This window comes from Salvia hispanica, chromosome 5, assembly GCF_029641045.1.
Source record: "Salvia hispanica isolate PSC_SH4W2 chromosome 5, Shi_PSC_v1, whole genome shotgun sequence".
Classification (NCBI taxonomy): Eukaryota; Viridiplantae; Streptophyta; class Magnoliopsida; order Lamiales; family Lamiaceae; genus Salvia; species Salvia hispanica.
This window is the reverse complement of record NC_142696.1, coordinates 48,013,696-48,035,749: the sequence shown is the minus strand read 5'-3', so window position 1 is coordinate 48,035,749 and position 22,054 is coordinate 48,013,696. Positions and strand designations below refer to the sequence as shown.

The 22,054-nt window shown below is 32.0% G+C and overlaps 3 protein-coding genes across 3 annotated transcripts; all 3 read right to left on the bottom strand.

Moving 5' to 3' along the window:
• Positions 1 to 10,520: 10,520 nt before the first annotated feature.
• Positions 10,521 to 11,924, bottom strand: LOC125188196 (transcription factor MYB30-like). Its single transcript, XM_048084955.1, has 3 exons — positions 11,792 to 11,924; positions 11,556 to 11,685; positions 10,521 to 10,908 (listed from the first exon to the last, which is right to left on the bottom strand). Exons 1-3 carry the CDS (start codon positions 11,922 to 11,924, stop codon positions 10,521 to 10,523), a joined length of 651 nt encoding a protein of 216 aa, XP_047940912.1.
• A 3,683-nt stretch (positions 11,925 to 15,607) lies between these two features.
• On the bottom strand, positions 15,608 to 17,017 carry LOC125188197 (transcription factor MYB10-like). The gene is made up of 3 exons (XM_048084956.2): positions 16,885 to 17,017; positions 16,200 to 16,329; positions 15,608 to 16,127 (listed from the first exon to the last, which is right to left on the bottom strand). Exons 1-3 carry the CDS (start codon positions 17,015 to 17,017, stop codon positions 15,680 to 15,682), a joined length of 711 nt encoding a protein of 236 aa, XP_047940913.1. The 3' UTR covers positions 15,608 to 15,679.
• A 3,982-nt stretch (positions 17,018 to 20,999) lies between these two features.
• LOC125190863 (transcription factor MYB72-like) lies at positions 21,000 to 22,054 on the bottom strand. The gene is made up of 3 exons (XM_048088275.2): positions 21,903 to 22,054; positions 21,669 to 21,798; positions 21,000 to 21,566 (listed from the first exon to the last, which is right to left on the bottom strand). The coding sequence occupies exons 1-3, from the start codon at positions 22,033 to 22,035 to the stop codon at positions 21,122 to 21,124; spliced, it is 708 nt and encodes a 235-aa protein (XP_047944232.1). The 5' UTR covers positions 22,036 to 22,054; the 3' UTR covers positions 21,000 to 21,121.

The window sequence follows — 22,054 nt, the reverse complement described above, 5'->3', positions numbered from 1 at the left end:
ATGGGTCTCACATTCCACTAACTTTTTCAACCAACTTTTCTTTACATTTCTTAAAACTCGTGCTCGGTCAAAGTGTAACTCTTAATCGAGGACGAATGGAGTAGTATTTTAATTAAGGCCAGCCACATAGTTTACCCTTCAAATTAACTACATTGAGAGTTGAGACGGACTGATTAGGTTGTTAAAACTTGTTATCTCCAATTGTTTGTTGTGTTGCTATATCTTTCCTTTTCTTTTGTGGTTATTAATTCATTCTTCGATTGCCATGATTGAGAAGATTGCAGTGTCTACCGTGTGGACGTTGTTTGAATATGATGTGTGCTACGATGTGATAGGCGGGGACCTGTTCTAGTTGTTAGAACTATATGTTTATGTTATTTGTTAGTTAATCTCTGTGTCATTGTGTCCAATTGTTTATAGTGTTTATTTTACCTAGTTTAAATGGTTATTATTTTTTACAAATGCACGTATCATCATTTTTACGCTTATAAAAAACTCATATTATCAAAATTCTATAAATATTGACATAGAATTAAGGTGCAACCCTCACCCATCCCCTTTCCCCGACTAAAGAAACCTATAGACCAAATATATTTGAAAATATGGAATGTTTCACTACCATATTTATTACTATGTCATAGTATAAAACTACAAATACTACAGCAAAACAAAATCGGAATAACTCAATAGTTATATAGTAAAGCTTAATCATCGTATGTATACACAAATCGATAACATAAAATCTATTCCAAAAAAAAAATGAAAACTTAGTAAAATTTCTTGTACACGTCAAAATAAAATAATATGAACACAATAAATTGGAATCTTTTACGGCATCTCCACATACCCGTTCGTACACTCGGATTTCACCTCCGACACAAAGAGGATGCTCCACAGACCCCTGACGGAGACATCGAGGAGAAATCGGCATTCTTAGGGGTGATAGCCGAGAAGTCCAAAATTTTGATATACAAGAATTCTAAGAAATCGGCATTCTTAGAGGATGCTTCACATAATTTTGTGATTTACTCGAACTAACTAAACTTTATAAAGGACTGGAAAATGGAAATTGATTGGTCAAACTAGTCGATTAGCTCAAATCAGTTTTTAATTAAAATCAGATAAGAATAAGAAGTTTTGATTGCATATTGATGATCAGTCATAGTAGTTATTTGAAATTTTGAATTTGATGCGGAATTTTCTTGAATGAATTTTGTCTGCCCCAAAAAAATCCAAAGTCTCCAACGATAATAGTCCATCAAATTTACATGTATATATCATATGTCAAAAGTTGATTAAATAAACCCTAACATATAACATAGACTAATAAAGACCAAAAGTAGTCAATATTTGTCACTAATAGGAGTAGTTCGTTTTGGGCATTGGAAATTTTATGGAAATGGGAAATTTTATATGAATAGAAATCTTTCATAGCTTGTGGTTTTGTTTAATTACAATTAGTACGAAAAACTTGGACCATCTTATCTCATCAACCGATGAAATATATATAGCGCTACCTATATTTACAATATGTTATGTCAAAGCTGATTTTATTTAATATGTTTATAATGGGTTGTAAATTTTGAAGTTATATCTATACATATATAGAAGAGGAGTTTTGGAGAAAATAACAAATGCAATTATGTATTAATTTAGTGCTTTCATTAAGAGATGAGATGTGGAGTAGTAATTTATTAAAATACTTTTACATATTAGAATACGTACTTTTTGTTTTTCGGTGTGTGCTGTGTACTTCAAATTACCATCAACTCATCAAGGTCGAATATATATTTGGTGGTCATTAAACTCAAACTAGAGTTTATACTATAGTATAACATATTTATAGTGCTATACTCCCACATGGTCAACTATTTTTTTAGTTCATCAGTTTCCTATAGGTGGAAAGTTTTTGTTTGATAGTACTTCATAACATCACCTCAAATAAAACTTCATTTTCTTGAAATGTTTTTTGAAGAATTCCGAATACTCATATAAATAGTTAGTACTCCTAAAATAAAATTGAACGTTCTATTGATTAATAATGGGCTTGTTGAATTCCAGTCAGTAGGCCGACCAATCTAATTGTAGTCTTTGTTATGTCCGAATAGTTTTAGATGTATGTAGCCCTTTGTTGACAAATTTTTTTCATATTTTTGTTAAATTTGGGGATGGAAATTTTTGTTATGGAAAATGGAAGATGATAAGAGAGGGTATGCCTTACCGGGATAGTACACCGAACTTCGGTATGCCTTACCGGGATAGTATACCGAACTTCGTTACACTATACCGTTATACCATATCATTTCCTATAACTTTATACCAAAAAAATACATAAATGATTTATAAACTATTATTGAATAATTTATCGTTTTAAGTTTATAAGTGTACATGTGTAGACGACATTCCCTTTCATCTATCGACGCGGCTGAATGTCATAGAATGCCTTATCATGATAACAATTTTCAGGATTTCAAAACCTCTATTCTACATAAACCAACTACATCTTCGAGAAGACTCTATTAACTCCTCAAGCCATAATAGTAATACCTCCATCTTCATGGACCTCAAATTCAAGAGACGTATAGTCATTCATCTCCACCGTTACAACGAGGTCAACATTACTTTGTCTTATGCCTCTACTTATGCATCCACTTATGCATCCAAGAGAGACTTCTACCGGAGAGTCGACGTTGTTGTCGGCTACTGCATCATCCCTGGATTCGACGCGGGCAAGAAGAAGTCAGTCCATCGGGAGGCAGTGGTGGTGCCTCTTGATGATCTCTGGGCGTGTGACGAACTCGAATTTGAAACCTAAATTATAGAGACTGAAATTGAAACCCCAACTGAGACCGAACGGCATTTTCAAAACGAGCTTGAAATTGAAACTGGAGTTTAGAGAAGGAAAGTAGTAACTCTCAGCGAGTACAAAGTGTCCAATTTATACTGCCCAAGTCCCACTCTTAAGTGGGACCATTCTAATTGGGCACTTTTATGTATTTACATTTATTTTTTTGTTTGATTTATTTTTCAGTTTCTAATTGGGCACTTTATGTATTTATTTATTTTTCAGTTTCTAATTGGGCACTTTATTTTCCCACTCTAAGTGAAGCATTTCTAATTCAAAACTTTAATTTTTACTCCCTCCATCTCACTCTAAGTGAGCCAATTTATTTTTTGGGATATCACACTTTAAACGACACATTTCCAAAAATTGAAACATCACTCTCTTATTGTATTTTCTCCACTCAACTCATAAAATAATACTCCCTCCGTCCCTGAAGAGTATGCACTATTTCCTTTTTCGTCCGTCCCTAAAGAGTATGAACATTCCAATTTTAGAAACTCTCTTCTCTCTAATGAGGTGCGATACATTCTTCACAAACAATACTTAAAAAAAATTATCTATCTCTTTCTTACAGAATCTTACTTTACCAATAATGCATTAAAACCCGTGTTGAACCCAAAGTTCATACTCTTTGGGGACGGAAAGAGTATTATATAAAATCTCCTATCGGAATAGAAATACTCCAACTTAGAGTGGGACGGAGAAAGTATATCATTCATACTTTAGTAAATTTTTTACTCCGTCCCACGAGAATATACACTCATTTTTTTAGTCCGTCCCACAAGAATATGTATTTTCTAATTGTAGAAATATTTTTCTCTCTAATAAGGTGGGACATTTTCTCCACTAATAATACTTGAATTATTTTTTCGTTTTACGTCTCTTACTTTATCAATTGTATATTAAAACTCGTGTTTAATAAAAGTGCGTATTTTTATAGGACGGATAGAGTAATAAAACTCAGGATGTGACTTCTATTTTTGTAAAATTCATTCGTTTCACGTTATATACAAATATGGAATGTTTGCTATGCCCTTGACCGGACCAAATCAGATCCTTTTGTCATCATATGCTTGTTGTATGTGACAGCAAAATACATGCATACAAAATGTTATTGATAACTTTAATTTATAAGTGTCAGATATTCGCTTCTATTACTACTCCACACACAGTCCACACACATTAGTTATTTCTCATAGTACTAGTACTATTAATCAAATCTTTACGTGGTCCCATCTCATCATTTCTTTGTCTCATCATTTCTTTTACCTAAAGATTAGTAGGAGTATTATTTAATTTAAAGTTTCCGGGTTTTTTATTTATTTTGGGAGTAGGTTTTATGTTATAATCGATTTGTACATATATAGGATGATTAAGCTTTACTACATAACTATTGAGTTATTCCGGTTTTATTTTGTGTAGTATTTGTAACTTTATACTATGACATTAACATAGTAGGAGTAATAAAAGTTGATGTATTTGAATCATCTCATGTAAATCATTTTCTTACTCTTGGAACTATTATTTTATACTGTATAATCAATTCCAAAAATTAAATATAATTAGTAATACTTCTATCCCACTATACGAAAGTATTAATTGTAGTGGGGAATGTGTGATTTAGGCTATAATACAAGTAGTCAATGTATAGGAATGATCCTTTATTGTGATACATGCATGCTTGGATGGTGCTGATTTTGATTGATAATGTGGTGAATCGGTGATGGCCACTAACAATCCAAAATTAAACTAATAAGTAGTACGTAAAATATACACACACTTCATACATTAGTATATAGTAGTTTCTATATGCATAATCACCTTTCAACTGATCAATTTGATGAATTAGCAAATCAAATTTTATGATTTGATTTGGGGTCAAACCACACTGTAAACTGTAAAGTTTATCAACAAAATTTTGAATATCATTTTTGTCATTTAGCATCGATCAAGTAATACACAATCTGAATGAATTGTGTGGGTATTTGGAACAATTTTAAAAAATAATGATGTATTTGAAACATAGTATAGGAGTAGTAATTTTTAGTTCATGTATTAGACACAATTAGCCCTTAATTCTATATCATTTTCTTACTCTTGGGATTATTTTATACCGTATAATTGATTCCAAAAATTAAATATAATTAGTACTTCTATCCGACTATAAGAAAGTATTGATTGTAGTGGGTAATGTGTGATTTAGGCTATAATGCAAGTGCTACCGTATAGGAATGATGATTTTGATTGATAATATGGTGAATTGGTGATGGCCACTAACAATCCAAAATTAAAATAATAAGTACCAGTACTTATAACACATTATAAAACTTGTTGAATAATTAATTCCTCCGTTCTCTATAAATGTCTCAAGTTTTTATTTTGGAATGTCCATAGTATCTCATTTCATTTCTATTATTTTTCATACACAAAGGTATAACTTACGATCAATTAATTATTTTACTTAATTTATATTTTTATTTTTGTAGGAAAAATATAGAATGTTGGTTGGAGGGTGGTCCATTTCAGTTTGAGCTGAAATATAGTACTCCTATTATTTAATGGAATGTTTATTTTTGCATAGGCTGAAGAAGATGTTTGTAAAAATCCAAAATTTTTACATAGTAGTACTAAAAAATGGAAAAGAGAAAAGGAACTACCTCTCTACTTACTAATGAGTGCAAATGATAAAGAAAAGGTTGAATGTGATTGTATATCTACAAATACAATTAATGCATTAAAAAGAACCTGAGCCAAAGCCTACTTCCAATTTTGTGTCTTTGTTGGGAATATGAAGAACAACTGGGAAGGATGTCATATCTCATTTCTTTATAACATATTTTTAGTGTTATACACCCACATGGTCAGCTTATTTTGTAGTAGGTCTATAAGAGAAAAGTTTTTGTTTGATAGTACTAATTTGCTCTCATAACATCACCTCAAACAAAACTTAATTTGCTCCCATAACATCTTCTCAAACAAAACTTAATTTTCTTGATTTTTTTTTGAAGAATTCCAATTACTAGTAAAATAAAATTGAATGTTCTCTATTGTTTATTTTGCTAGCGTATGAATTATGAATTTGCTTATGGATTATGAATTTGCTTATCGATTATTAATTTGCTTATGGATTATGACTAGATCTAGTTAAACACGTAGTTTCAACTAGTACGTAGAGTTGAAACTACGTGTCATAATCCATAAGCAAATTAATAATCCATAAGCAAATTCATAATTCATACGCTAGCAAAATAAACAAAACGCCTACACCGTGTCTTCTCCGGCAACAGAAGTGGAGAAGGCAGTGTGAGTGGAGGGAGCTGCGGGATCGGAGAGACCGGTCGGCACCTGCGGTGGAAATGAGAGTGGCTCCGGGGCTGGATTGGTCGGCGGGATGGCTGGTAGGATGTCCTCATCGAGGATCTTATACACCAGGGCTGTCGCCTTTCGAATCCATGTCGTCGTTGTTAGAATCTCTTCCAAAAGAGCCCTATCCTTCTTAGTTTCTTCGGTGAATAACCCCCACCACAGCGGAGTAAGGAAGGGTGCCGCTTTGAACACAGTTTCCATTAGCTTGTGTCCCAAATATTGATCTCAATCAATCTCCATGTCCAAAAAATTGGGTATGATGTCGAAAGAAGCCTCTTCCCTCTGTTGATCTCTCGAATGGCATCGACGGCTGTTGACTTGATATCATCAAATGTCCCTCGGAGATCCATAATGTGCGGGTCGATGTCGTCGTGGTGGAGATGTATGTCTTCCAAACCTTTGATGGCATACGCGGCAAGTTGCGGACAAAGTAGGTCGCAATTCTTCTCATTGGCTCTCCCCTCAATCACGTACCTCGCCTTTACCGTAATTTCATCCAAGAAGTTAAGCTTATCTTCCAAGACTCCTTGTGGTGTCGACGAAGCAGCGGTGTCGTCGTACTTGAGGTGCAATTCCATTTGTTGAACTGGAGTGTACACACGCTGATTAAGGCGTGCAACGAGCGCAGGTCGAGGTGCGCTCGAGGTCGGTAGAGAAAAGGGAGGAATCCCATCCGTGTTAACACAAAGAATACGTACACAAATTCAGATTTCAATTTTAATATGGCTGAGTCTACGAATAGGTATTAAAACTTACTTCGGCAGACGTTTGACGGGCGCGCCGGAGAGTATGAGATAGCCGGTCCGGAGAGTTAGATAAAGTGGGGCGCTGTGGAAGAATGAAAATACTATCATACCATACATTCACTTTTTTTTTCAAATATTTGACCGACAACCTTGATACAAATTGAATAATTTTCTTTAATCAAGCAAAAACTATAAGATGTGAATTCTCTTCAATCAAGATAGTTTAATGCGAAAGTGATCAAATCTACGAGGATGAAGTTTTTGGAGAAGAATCAAGTGGAGAATTTCTCAACAAATTCTCCCACTTTTGATAGAAACTAATGATTTCTCAAACGAAGATATTTTCTATGAGTAAGAGAACTATGAATTAAACAATGGTGGAGATAATAGAGATTTGCAAAATGAAAGAAGAATTTGCAAAAATATTGTCAACAAGATGCTAAGAATTCGTACTACCATACATTCACTTTCGACAACCTTGGTGATACCACTTGAAGAATTTTATTTAATCAAGCAAAAACTCCTCTAACCCATTTTTCAGTTTCCCTTGATCCCTAATCAAGACAATTTAACGCGAAAGTAATCAAATATGCGAGTATGAAGTTTTTGGAGAAGAATTACATGGAAATTTCCTCAAGTTGGGATGGCTGGCAGGACATCCTCATCGAGGACCTTATACACAAGGGTCGCCGTCCTTTGAATCCAAGTCGCCGTCATTCGGATCTCTTCCAAAAGAGCCTTATCCTTCTTTATTGTGTCGCTGAGTAACCCCCAAAAAATGGGAACAAGGAAGGGTACACTTTTCATCAAGGTCTTAAATGTCATGTTCATCGCATCATGATCTGCACCAATCATCATTTCCCAAAAATTGGGAACGACAGAACCTTGGACCGTGACTAAACCGAGATGAAACATAAACGACTAATTACGATGCTTCATCTCCCCGTCGATCTCTTGAATGACATCGTCGGCGGTCGACTTGATGTCGTCAAATTTCCGTTGGAGCTCCATGATGTGTGGGCCGATGTCCACGTGGTGACGATGTCGTCCTCCAAGCCCTCCTCGACATACATGGCAAGCTGTGCACACAACAGGTTGTAGCTCTTCTCGTTGTTGGCTCTCCCGCAATAAGGGACCTCGCCTTCGATGCAATCTCATCCAGGAACTTCAGTCCAAATGATGAACAATATACATATTTGTACACAAATAGGTACGTCGGCTATTTTTCCTGACTCATACTAATTAAAATGAATGTCAGAAATACAAGTGTCATATGCTTTGCTAACTATCCAACACGCCACCTACATAAATAATAATATATGAATGTAGTACATTATACTAACAAAACGTACATAAACAATTTATTTAATACATGTAACTTTCTATCCATAGCATGCATTTATATTATATTTATAAGTACGTATATAAGTACTAGTACTATATGGTACACATACACATATATTTAAATAACTATGGCATATAGACACTAATTTAATTATTTCGTATATACATATTTATATTTAAAATTCTCGTGAATCAAAACTATCTATATATTCGACTATCCTGAATCGATCATTAGAATAAATATATTCTCTATGACATACTTAATATCTCTGTAGTATAAATGAAAATATAATATGCAATATGAAATAAGAAAAATAATGTAGGTTTCGAGTTAGAGATGTCACAGTATGTTTGTCCTTTACGATTCACACAAAATACCAAAAGTTAAATATTTTATACCTATAATAAGAAAAGAGATTTTAGCAGGGTAAGGGGAGCTTAACCTTTTCCTTGCTTTTATGCGTTTGATGTTGGAAAGAAATGAATATTTTTATGGTATTTTAAGAAGAAAAAAAAGGAGAAATTATACTCCCTTCGTCCAAACTAAGTTCAAACTAAGTTGGTATAAATTTCCAGGCATGAATATTAAGAAATTGCGTTGAATCGATTAAATGAAAGTGAAATAAAATAGAAGAGGGATAAAAATATGAGAGATAAGAGAAAGTAAAGTATGCGATTGAATAAAGTAAGAGTGATTGGATATTTTATTTTTTTTATCAAAAAATGAAATGACTAAACTTTGTTGGGACGTCCCTAAAAGGAATATGACTCAACTTAGATAGAACGGAGAGAATACACGAAAGAACGATAAAGAAAATCAATCGTGGACTTATAACAGTGATGCACTTGACTCAATTGTATTCTAATATCCTATAAATCTAATTTAGATTAAATTTAGTAAAATTTCTTTAGATGTGCATTGTATTCTTTTGGGAGATAATGGCAGTAGAGGGAGTTGGGCGCAGGTGGGCTGGATGCCAGTTGGGCCTCTATTGGGCCCTCAATTGCAATTTGTGGAGCTATGTCTTATGGATAGGGGCAATAACTTTTGTTTGCATAAATAAATTTAAATTTTCACTTTTTGAGTGTATCTTATTTCGTCATTTTTGGGCATCCTTCATTACGTATCTTATTTTCATTTTATTATATTTAATAAATAGAACATAATATATCTATTATTGTATTTGATCAACATTTCTACTAATCTTTTTCACCCACAATTTTTTCACATTTTTTAGAATCATGATGCCGGAAATTAAGATGTATATTGATGGACGGTATGAAATGTATTTATCACTGAAAGGGTATTTTCTTTTCAATTAAAACACAAAAATAACGGGAAAAAAAAAAGAAATTAGTTGATCATACCACAAAAATCTATTGCTTGCGTCAAACAACTAGGCTGAAACAACGTCACCATGTTCACGAAAGCAATCAACTTGGAAATAGATTAGAGTAAAACATTAGAGTACATTCTAATTAACAGAGTGAAATGAAACGTATATTAGAAAATCTTAATTATTTCATTGGTTGAATCAAGACATTGTATCCACATATAGTATTATACGACAATTTTGTTTGTAAGCGGCTGCTAATCTTTACTTAGTTAAATATAACAGTTTTTTATTCAGTATACACATATATATACTCCTATAAATTATTTTTAAAAAATCATCAAATACATTTTTACCTTCCAACAGTCGTGTCTGAAATAATTATCAAATAATTATTTTAGATTTCTACAAAAAAAATTAAATATACTATCATACAGTAGTACAATATGTTTTACTACTAATCTACTCCATTACCAAATCAATAGTTCAAAAGTTCTATTTTCAATCTAATTTTCTATATTAATCTAAAACTTAATAGGAATTTCAAACAAAATTAGTCATAGAGTCAAAGCTTTAGATGAGACAAATTTCTGATTCTCAAACTCAATTATTTATATTAAATTATTACTATTAAAATTTTCAAAATTATTTGGGGCAAGAGTAAGAGTAGTTATAGCATGAATAATAATTATGTTACATAATGTTCAATGTTAACATAAGTTTAGTATGATTTAACTTTTTGCTTACATCTGTCTTCTCAAATACAGTAAGAATTTTTGAATATTATGAGAAAAAAAGAACTATAAATTCATAACCAAATTCATTAAATTTCTCCCCAATGAAAAGTAATTTGACAAATTTAATTTAATTACAGCAAATTAATCATCACCAAAGCTCCATTTCTAATATGTCTTCTTCAAATGGATCAATCCAGAAACCTCCTTGAGAATCTGCACTAATAACACTACTTGAATTACTTCCAACATCTGAATAATTCGAAAATGTCGATCCATCATTATCCATTTCTTCAAAAACTCCAAAATCATGAAACTCCTCTAATTTAAACTGGGGTGAAAATAATTGATATGGTTGTGTCAAAGCATCATCTTGATCTCGTGCAAACGAATATAAATCGATATTCTCACAACCCTCCTCTTTATGACCGGAATCATCGCGACGTGGGACACCACCGCGCCTCTTTATGTGTGCGTGCCAGTAATTCTTGATCTCGTTGTCGCTTCGTCCATGTAGCTTCGCTGCAATGGCTGACCACCTGCAAGGGAAAACTAGTTGTTAGCTCAAATATATCCCTCAAATTCAAAATGATTAATTACATTATCATAATTAAACTAAAAATCAAATAAAATTGAATGTTAGAGACTCCTAATGTATACATAGGATCACACTAGTTTGATAAATTTTCCTTTTTAGGGCATTCAAAATGACACATTTCTAAGAACGAAACACTATTTTCTCACTTTATTTTTCTTTCCATTCTTTCCACTTAACACATCGAACAAAATTGCATGAAATGTTGTGTCAAACAAAAAATGCAGTATTGCTTTAAGTGAGATGGACTGAGTACTTTTTTTAGATATCGTTCGTTCTTATTCTCAAACCTATATTTTACAAGTCAAGATGCAATTCGATCATTCTTAACCCATCCCACCTCGAAATTTGATCTTTAGTCATGTTACCTTAGTAACAACAACTAAAGATACAATTTCAACAAAATTCAACAACATATACATGAGGAAAAAAATGAAGCGGTTGGTAGAGACTTAAGCCCCTCCCCTGTTATGTGTGTGTGTGTATTTTCTTGCATACTTCGGGGCCAAAGTTCACCATGGCACGATCTTTAAACTAACGTTAAAATTATATAATCGAAAAAAAGGTCAAGTAAAATGATTAATCCCATACTTGTTTCCGAGTTGATCATGTAATTTGATGACAAGTTCCTCTTCAAATTTGGTGAACTTTCCTAGTTTGAGGCCAGGCTTCAAGTAATTCATCCATCTCAATCTGCAACTCTTCCCACATCTAGCCAATCCTAATTAGTTTAATTCAACAAAATTAGGGTTCATGATAAATATTAATCTCAATAGCGTGAAATTAAGTTCAAGAAAAAATAGTAGGAAAATCAAGCCTCGTCTTACCGGCTAACGGGGGCAGCAACCGCCAGTTGGCGTGGCCGAATCTCTCGATGTAAGCTCTTAATCTGTCATCTTCTTCTTTGCTCCATGCCCCCTTCTTAATTCCATTGCTGTCGAAAGTAGGTGCCCTCACCATTTTTTGTCTCTTAGAATTTCAAAGCTTGAGCACACATATTTATATACTCCTATATTAGTCTGTGATTGGTTGAACATGATCTCATGCTAATTAATTAGTTAAATTTAAGTCATATTTTTAGATCCTTGTCTTAGGGACGCGTCCGTTCCGGTTCCAAAATAATTGCAATTGAAACCGGACAGCTGCCACTTGGTCCGGTTTTTGAATCGTAACCCGTGACTCCTCTTCTGGTTCAAAATCGGCAAATTTTTTGCCGGTTTTGTCCAAAATTTTTGGGCCGGTGATATTGAAAGCCGGTTCGGATATGGCTCTAGTTATATGGAGACCACGATGGGCCCTATTAATTATTTTTATAATTCTTCTATTAATAAAATTTTTAGAATTATCCACATTTTGTGCAATTTATTATGATATATTGATGATCTAAATCACCCAAAAAGATACTTTCAAATAAAATTTTAAAAAGTAACCCGCTAATGTTATTTTCTGCGTCCATCCCCGACTGTGATTATGAAATTAATCAGAATCGGTAGTAACATAGATTTAAATGCAACCTTAATTAGTATGATTGACCTACTGAGTTTGAGATATTGGTATAATAAATCTTTTTGTACTAAGTATAGTAATTAACATATCTTCCTTACATGAACTACATTAGGTGGCATATTCGATTACTATATTATATGATTATGAATATATAATAAAAACTATGTCTATAATTGAGGTTGGGTTATGATAACCAAAACAAGATATATGATTAAATAAATGACAAGTTGTCTAGTTTGAATATATACCTGCAGAACCTTTGTCTTGTTTCTTATGTTATTATCTTTGATCAATAATCATTATCTAAAGCAGCCGCCCACGTGAACTAATCGTGTGTGTTTCATAAATTATGTATTTTTACAGTATGCATTATACATATTTTTGTAACTAATACAAGTTAAGTAACCACTTGAATACATAACATACACTAAGCAAATGTTTTTCTTTCTGAATATTAAATGAAAATATGCATCATATATATTTATACCAACCCCTAAAAAACGCATTTAATGGCAGATTTATGAGCAGAAAATTCGGGAAATAGTCCATTAAGTAATTTTTTTTAGCAATAGTGTTTTACTCTTGTGTGAATCGTATAAGCGTTAAAGCGTTAATAGTGAAAAAGGCTCCTATTTCCATATTTTTGATTACATGGATAAAATTTCCTTTCACTTTATGGGAAAAGATGAAATGATCAATTTTAAGTTTTAGTACTTTATATTAGTTGGTTTCGGTAAGGTAAAAACAAATGTAATATTGGTAGAAAGTGGAAAGTCAATTTTTGGAAGTGGTTGTTTCTTGTTAAGTAACAAGAAGTATTTGGTTTGACTATGACTATTGCAGTCAAGGGGCCTGCATTTAGACTCTAACACACTGGCGGACGCACGTTCAACTGGGGGAGGGCTTAAGCCCCTACCCAAAATATTTTTTTGGATTTTTTCTACTTCGAAATTTTTTAAAAGTTTTAAATTTTATCTCCAGCCCTCACCAGATTAACGTTATTGAAGACCAAATTATCAAAAGTTGAAATGTAAGAGGGGCTGAAATGAATCAAAAAGTTAAAATTTACAGAAAATAAAACGTAAAACAATGGCTTCCAAGATGTATTCGAGGAAGAAGATGACTTGGTAATAATTAATATTATAAACTTCCTTGTTAAATGTGTCAAGATGGGTGTTTTCCTAAAAGAGGCCGATTCATTTATTAGCTGTATTAAATTAAAATAAACGTATAACAACTTTTAAAAGGCTTGGTTTGAAAGAAATATTCAGTTTCTTTAAAAATATGTTTAGTAACTTATAGTTAAATTTTCTTTGGATTTAGGGAGTGTAAACTAAATTTCAATTTAATAATTTAGTTTTCAATTAATGAATTCTAAATTGTTTCTCCTATATAACTCTTTCCAAATAATCGATGCATACTCAATTTTTATTTTCTTAGTGACTTTAATTTATAAATTAAATTTTTAGACGTTTTTCTTTCCAACTAATTATGTAAAAACTTCTTATATTTGTACTATATATATTAATATTAAAAAATATTACTCCCTCCATCCACTAATAAACATTATGTTTTCTCATTTTCGTCCATCCATCAATAAAAATTCCATTTATTTTTAACAATTTATGGTAATGGACCTTACCTTCAACTAACCTTTTTTCATTCACTTTTTATTACTCTCTCCGTCCCCTATTAATTGTCCACTTTTGTTTTTTTCATCCACCCCGCATTTCACTTTTTACCATAAATAGTAAGTAGGTCACACATTCCACTAACTCATAAAACTAATATACAAAAGTGAGATACTCCATATCCCACTAATTTTTTCAACCCACTTTTATTTACATTTCTTAAAACTCGTGGCGGGATCAAAGTGGACAATTAATGGGGAACGAAGGGAGTATATTTTTTAAACTCGTGCCATGTCACATGTGGACTTATAATCATGAACGAAGGGAGTACATCCGTTTACAACAAAAAGTCTAATTTTTTTATTTTGGCATATTCTCCAAAATTAATATTGTTTCTATTTATAGAAATATTTCCACCATTTTTTCTCCCCTCCTATTGTACTATATCACTGTTTTTCTTTATCTTTTCCAATAACAATAAGCATTAAAACCTGTTTCGTTCGTAGTACTCTTTTTCGTAGATAATGAGAGTATATATAGTGAAGCCCCTACTGACCAAAATTTCTGCGTCCGCCACTGCTCTAACATATGGTTAATATTAAATCATACAAATAGTGTACACATTACTGAAAAGAGTGGCAGTTTGAGTGTCATTATTTTTCTTTTACTTTTAAGTATTTATTTTTCATTTTATAAAATTAATGAGACTGTTATGCTTTAAGATATTAAACTAAATCTGTAAAACAAAATAGGTAATGCTAATATTGACTAAATGAAAACTTATGATCAAGAATATGTTACGTGTTCATCTTAGTCAAACGTTAGATTAGACCAAAATTTGCTTCCTTGGATGAGTAATCCTATACATAAACCAAGCAAAAATGCTAACCGAAATGATTGATCCAGTGATGAAGCTAGACATTTCCCGTTGGGAACAGACATTTCATAGTGTCCTAGTCAAGATTTTGCTTGAATTCAATCATAAGCTATATCACAACTCAAAGAAATTTAACAAATACCGAATTATAAATTAATTGCTTGCAAATATTCGAATTATACCAAAGTTTTGGTAACCAACACATTTTTCGTCAAAAATATTGGATATTTTAGATTTAGATACATTTGGCATAAGTTCAAATTTTCTTGTCCAATATTGACTTTTAGTGATTCTGATGTCACATGTGCTGTTGAGAAGCTCTAGATGATAATTCTAATTGTACATCGTAAAATCCAAATTCTGAAAAAGAAGAACATAGAGTTTCGAGAAAATAACTTTTAACCCAATTTAGACTAATTTTTTAACCAAAACCCCAATATTGTGTGTATTTGGATTTTAAATCAGGAATCGAGTCGTTGGCCAACTGAAATTGGAATACACAAATTTTTTTAAAAAAATTCAAATTTCATTTATTTTAAAACCAAAACAATAACATTAGTTAAAAATCCAAATTTGGAAACAGTATATAATTACAAGTCAGATCTTCTATTCCATTGCATGATTAATAATGTAATAAAAGAAAATCTATAACAAAAATTTCGTACATAATTTTTCTCAAATTGTAGAAATGCAATGCAAATTCATGAATCCCATAACAAAAAAATTGGATCATAATCTAGTGGATCACAAACCCTAGTCTGAGGTTGACAATCCGAACTAGTCAACTCAAAAGATTCATCCCAAATACTCCCTCCGACATCATTAAACATGATACTATGATCTTCACTTGCAACCCAATCATTGTAATCAAACTGGGGGCACCAAAACTCTTCATCCTCTACCATTGATGGTGGAAATTTATCACCCATTGAATCCAATTCGGGTTGTGTAATAGTCTCGAATGAAAACGTGGATTCATGAATATTTTTCATGGCATCATTTGAAGCTATTTCCAATAAGTGATTTTCATTATCCATGGAAGAAGAAGTTGATGGATTAGGCCTTTTTCGTCGCGCTACACGTGTGTTCCAGAAGTTCTTGATGTCGTTGTCTGTTCTCCCCGGGAGTTCGGCTGCTATGGCTGACCACCTGTGTCAATGCAACAATCTTAATAGGCAAATCAAACTAAATTTGGTCTGAATTTTTAGGAAAGATGAGTACTTGTTGCCGATTTGGTCATGCAATTTGATGACGAGATCCTCTTCTTCCTTGCTGAAATTGCCCCTTTTGACGCCTGGTTTCAAGTGATTCACCCACCGCAATCGGCAGCTCTTCCCACATCTTTTCAGACCTAATTTATTATAATTGGATTTTCAATTTGATTAGTCACATATGTATAATCAAAATCGGCTTATTGCGAGCACTAACTATGCTCGCCAATGAATGAACATTGGGGGAAGCAAAAGTGCTCGCAAGGGCTTTATACCAACTACATTGGCGAGAATCTGCATAATTCAGGAGCTCGCCAATCATAAACCGACCTTATGAACATAATTTATTTAACGAAAAATAGTGAGTCTCATTTATATATTAATTTTATAATGAAATATGAATGCAGTGATTTAATAGACTGTGACACCATTTACCCAAAATGAAAAAAATAATTAAATGTGACTTTAAACTGCGAATGTTCGAAATTCTAGCAAATAGGATTTAAATTATATCGCGGATGAAGAGAATATCTTGGAATTCAGAAGATGTAACAAAAATGAATCTCAAGTAAATCAAAACACGTGCCCAAACGAACATAATTCATTATACTCCATAAGTAGTCTAATTGTGCAATTTTATACCATGTGTTACAAATTGTAAATCAAATTTGAAAATTATGTAACAATCTACTAACCGGCATATTTTGGAAGTAATCTCCAATTCCAATGGCCATGGGAGAGAATGAAAGCCCTCAACTTGTCATCCTCTTCTTCACTCCAAGCTCCCTTCTTCATTCCATTACTATCAAAACAAGGTGATCTCACCATTTTCTCTTACACTAACCTCAACTTTTTTGCCTTTTTAGTTCTAGGGTTTTGTACATATATATACATAAGCTCACTAGGTTTCTTATACTAACAAACAGACAAACCCACAGCCGTTGCTCTTCAACCGTCAACGTCGATACGAAACAGCGTAAGAAGATGGTAGTTTGTCATACAAAAATGTTTGATTTATGAAAACATGCCTCAACAAAAGGATTAAAAATATAGGAAAAAAATTAAGAAGCAACAAAGAGATTTCCCCTTTTCAAAAGCGTCATGGTCATTAAGGAAAACTAAGTAGTAGGGCTAATGTGTACATAATTTTCAATTGAATATGACAAAGCTTGAAAACGACGTTAAAGGTGCATGTATTAGTGAAGAGATTAGTGTGAAATAGAGTCATTATGGATCTAACTTTGTTTTATTAACAATTAGTTTTTTCAACGCTAAAAAGTTGACCCCTCTAGTTTCGAGGATTCATTAAAATCAACAAAAAATATTCTCTACCCCTTTATAGATTGTGCAATGGACTATTTCGGATGTTGTGGAAATGTTTACTTAATTATTTTGGCTTTCTATATTTTGAGATGAAAAAAAATTAAAACACAAATATCCAAGACCAAAAGTGAAGTCGTCATTAATGGAGCTCCCACTCATTGCAATATAACCAATATTAAACGTTTGAGGAAAATAGATTGAATAATCCTAATTGACTAGTCTATAATTTATTTTCGAACTTCAAGAACAAGAAGCATATCACATTTTCTTAATCAAACTTGTATAAAGAACATGGGAATCTCCAGGTATTTATGCTCATGATAACAGCCAATAAGCCACATGATCGTGTATATGTCAGGATAAAATATATTAAAATAATAATCTAATACTAGTATTTAATTAAGAGGGCACTTTTATGGATATTTAAAAACTGAACTGTCCTTTGTCTAATTAAGGATTTGGGTATTAAAATCTAGTTTTAAAGTGTACTCCTTGTGCATATAAATAGCATAATCGTATATTCCTTGTATTAAATAAATAAAAAACACTAATTAATGTTAATGTATATATATCTCTATAGTCTATCTTGATAAATACGGTATCATCTCTATAGTTAATGTAATTTTTTGAAAACATAGTGTTCATTGCCAGCTCATTCTCCATTCCTTTCCACGAATTGCTCTAATTTTCTTCCAAAGACTTTCCAGTGTAAATGGGAATGTCAATTTTCTTCACCGAGTATAAATAAATTATGGGGTTTTATTTTCTTTCAAACTTTCCTTTTATTCAAAACCGAGGTTTCGTGATAGATTTAGTAGTGCCCAAACACTAACCTTGACCCCATGATTGTTGGGGATTTAATAATCAATGTTAAACGATGTTTGACATCAAGAAAGCAAGTTTAATCCTTAACACTAGAATATGTAGTATGCATGCATAATCACTAAAATTAAAAAGGAGTGTTCACATCATCGGAATATAATATATTCAATTGAAGCACAAAAAAAATCTTACTACAATGTAAAAATATGATACTAACATAGAATACTAGAAAATTGCATAATAACAAACCTATCTATGAAGAAATATACCTATTTATTTGTCACTTGTTCACATGTACTTATCAAAGAAATTGATATTCATATAGATTGGTCATAGAGAAAAAGATGTTCATCTTTGTATTTAGGGAAACACTTTTAGATGACCTTTTCTTCGTCAAACTCATAGTGCTACTTATTTGAATTATATGACTTGATACATGCAACTTGCAACTAATGTCATAGATGCAGTGTATTATAGATGTTTTTTGTTTTTATTTAATATTTTACCATAGATGATCTCTTATGTATTTCAATACCTTGAGAAAGGCAAGTTGCAAGTGAGCTAACCCCACATACTAATATATTTCTATATATCGAATTTGATATTGTTATATGTGTTATATAGTCAAAAAATATCTCAATCTAACATCATATCATGTTTTATCTCATTTGTTCATAAGCTATGATAATTTTAAAGACAAATTATACAATATTAAAATAAACAGTATTAGATACAATAATTGTTTGTATAAATATGTTATTATTTGTCCCACAAATGGGTTGTTGGTCGTTTACTAGGTTTTCTTATTGGTTCATTTATCCTTCTTCTTTATAACCTATGAGAGAAAAAATTCAATAAAACTAATAGTATAGGCAAATGTATGACATTATTATACACAATTTTAAATATTAATTACATATGAATATTAAGTCTCACTTAGCTTTAATTGTTACAAAAATATGATGAATAGTGTGTATGTACAAGTATATTTTTTCATAATAATAACTATTTTAAAAATGATATTACAAATATATGAATCCAAATTCAGAAACTCGTATGTTCTGAACTAAACTAGTGCTCTATATCGAAGTGTTCAGTAAAAGTATAAATTTAATCTAAGTAATAAAATTGAGAAGAGCTTGGCTTGTTACCACACCCAATTAATATCCATAGTCTTTGCTTAATTCAAACCTTTTAAGTTCCAAGCTACCGAATGTTAAACTGAAAAATATCTTAATTAAATTCAATTACGGAGGGGAAATTTGAATAAAATTTATTCCTGCAACCGTGTGAAATATTCATAATGGGAACGATTAATTTAGTCGAAAAATAATTGTTGTTTCATAAAAGACCACAATAATGTATTTTTGCTTACGTCAAGAAGCGTACATGAACCAACGTCACGAAACCAATCAAGTTGAAAATAAATATTAAATAAAATCGAATGTGAAACAAAGAGTGTTCAGATTATACCAAATTTGGAGTAGGAATTTTTTGTTTATCGTCTCGAAATTTTTTAATTTAATCGGATATAGTAATTAATATTTTTAAAGGTAGGATTTTGTTTGTATGCGGCTGCTGCATTATTATATTAATTGTATGGTTCATTCATTCATTGAGATTTACAAAAAAAATAAAATAAACCCCCGCCTTCTGCTGACTTTAGATGGGGCACATCTACCTTTTAATTTTTATATTCACTTTTATGGAGCATATAATTTAAAGATAAATCTTTGGATAATTAATGTTTAGCATTATATATTTAACATTTTTACAAAATTTCAATAATTTTCACCTGGTAAATTTATTCATCTTAATTAGATTGTTTTGTGCAAGTTATGGTATTTGGATTAATCGTCCTAAATTAAATACTCCTAAACAGAATGTTTGACAAATTACTTATCTATTTATGGTACACATAGTACCTTCATATCATATGGGACAAATAACATAAATTTGGTTGACGAAAGTCAACATATTCTACAGAAATTATGACTTTGAAAGAATTGAAAGAAAAGAAGTTATCTTTTTTTCTTTTTTTTTTTTTTTTTTTTCTTTTTATCTATATATCTCCACCCCAACAAATAGATTTTCGTGTACATTAATGATCTCCATATTAGATTTTTAGTGTTATTTTTGGGATTTGGGATTCTTCTTTGTGGGTTGGGGGTCTTTTAAGTCACATATTTTCGTTTTGATGGTCAAATGAATCACGATTAGGATAAAATAAACTTTATCTAATAAACTTTGCTGAATTAATCAATATCATGGTGAGAATGGCAAGGAATATCTCAAGGCTCTCATAACTTGCTTTATTAGCAATTTTTTTAATCAAAAATATAACAAATGTGAAATAATTAAAATACACCTTTTTACAAGGGTAGCAAGTTGCACACAGGTCGAAGTTTAGATTCGTTCTTATGCAATAACCTCCAAATGTATATAATTTTATATACACTTGAAAAATCAAGTATGACAGACTTGACTTATCTAACGCGCTTGTAAAGTTTGACCTGAGAGTTGTGGGGACAAAGGACCACTTAATATTTGTTAAATGTAATTAAATCTTTAACACAGTAGATTCTCCCTAATTACATTATTATACCACCATGTTCACAACACAATAAGAGGCGCCAATTTACAATAATGAGGCGTCATAAAGATATTCCTCAATACAAATATTTTCATTTATGGAAAAATAAAACTCGAGCCATTTACACAAAATGAATCAATCTACACTATTTCACAATAATTTTGTAATAAAATCACAACTAATTTAGTACACTGTCACCACAGTTTTATGTCCAAAAATTCTTCTCCAAACGATTGATAAGACCAGAAATTCAAATCCCCTTCGAGATCCGAAGAATTTGAGCTGCAAAAACTGTTGCCACCATCCGAAGAATTAGGGCTGCCATTCTGCATTTCTTGGAATAAAAACTCAAAGTCGGAAAACTGATCCTCCACCGGAAATGGAGGCAAGTCCGAATTAATTGAATCGTGAATCGAAACATCTTCTTGAGCTCGAGTGAATTTATGTAAATCTGCAATGGGGCTAAGAGCATCGATATTTGCAAATTCTTGTTGATGATCATCTTTTGTCACACAAGAGGAAGATGATGATGAAGATGGAGATCGGCCTTGTCGGCCGCGCTTCTTTATGTGGGCGTGCCAGTAGTTCTTGATCTCGTTGTCAGTTCGCCCGGGAAGCTTTCCAGCAATGGTTGACCACCTGAAATAATAAAAATGGAGCTAAACTAGTTAGTGGAAAATGGTTTTTTTTTAAATAAAAATAAAAATATGTGTGAGGATTAGTTTAGTTTGAATTTCTTACTTGTTTCCTAGTTTGTTATGCATTTTGATGATGAGATCCACTTCTTGTTTTGTGAATTTTTCCCTTTTTAGGCCTGGTTTGAGATAATTCACCCATCTCAATCTGCAACTCTTTCCACATCTTGACAATCCTGAAATAAATTAATTTGCAACAAATGAGAAAGAGAAATTTGACCTAATTTGAGAAATTTATTTAGGGTTCATCGAATCGAAAGTGGTCGGAAAATGGACTAACCGGCTAAGGACGGGACGAGGCGCCAGTTGTTGTGGCCGAATTGCATAACAAAAGACCTTAATCTTTCATCCTCTTCTTTATTCCAAGCACCTCTCTTCATGCCGTTGCTATCGAAAGTAGGTGGTTTCACCATTTTTAGGCTTGCCTTGAAT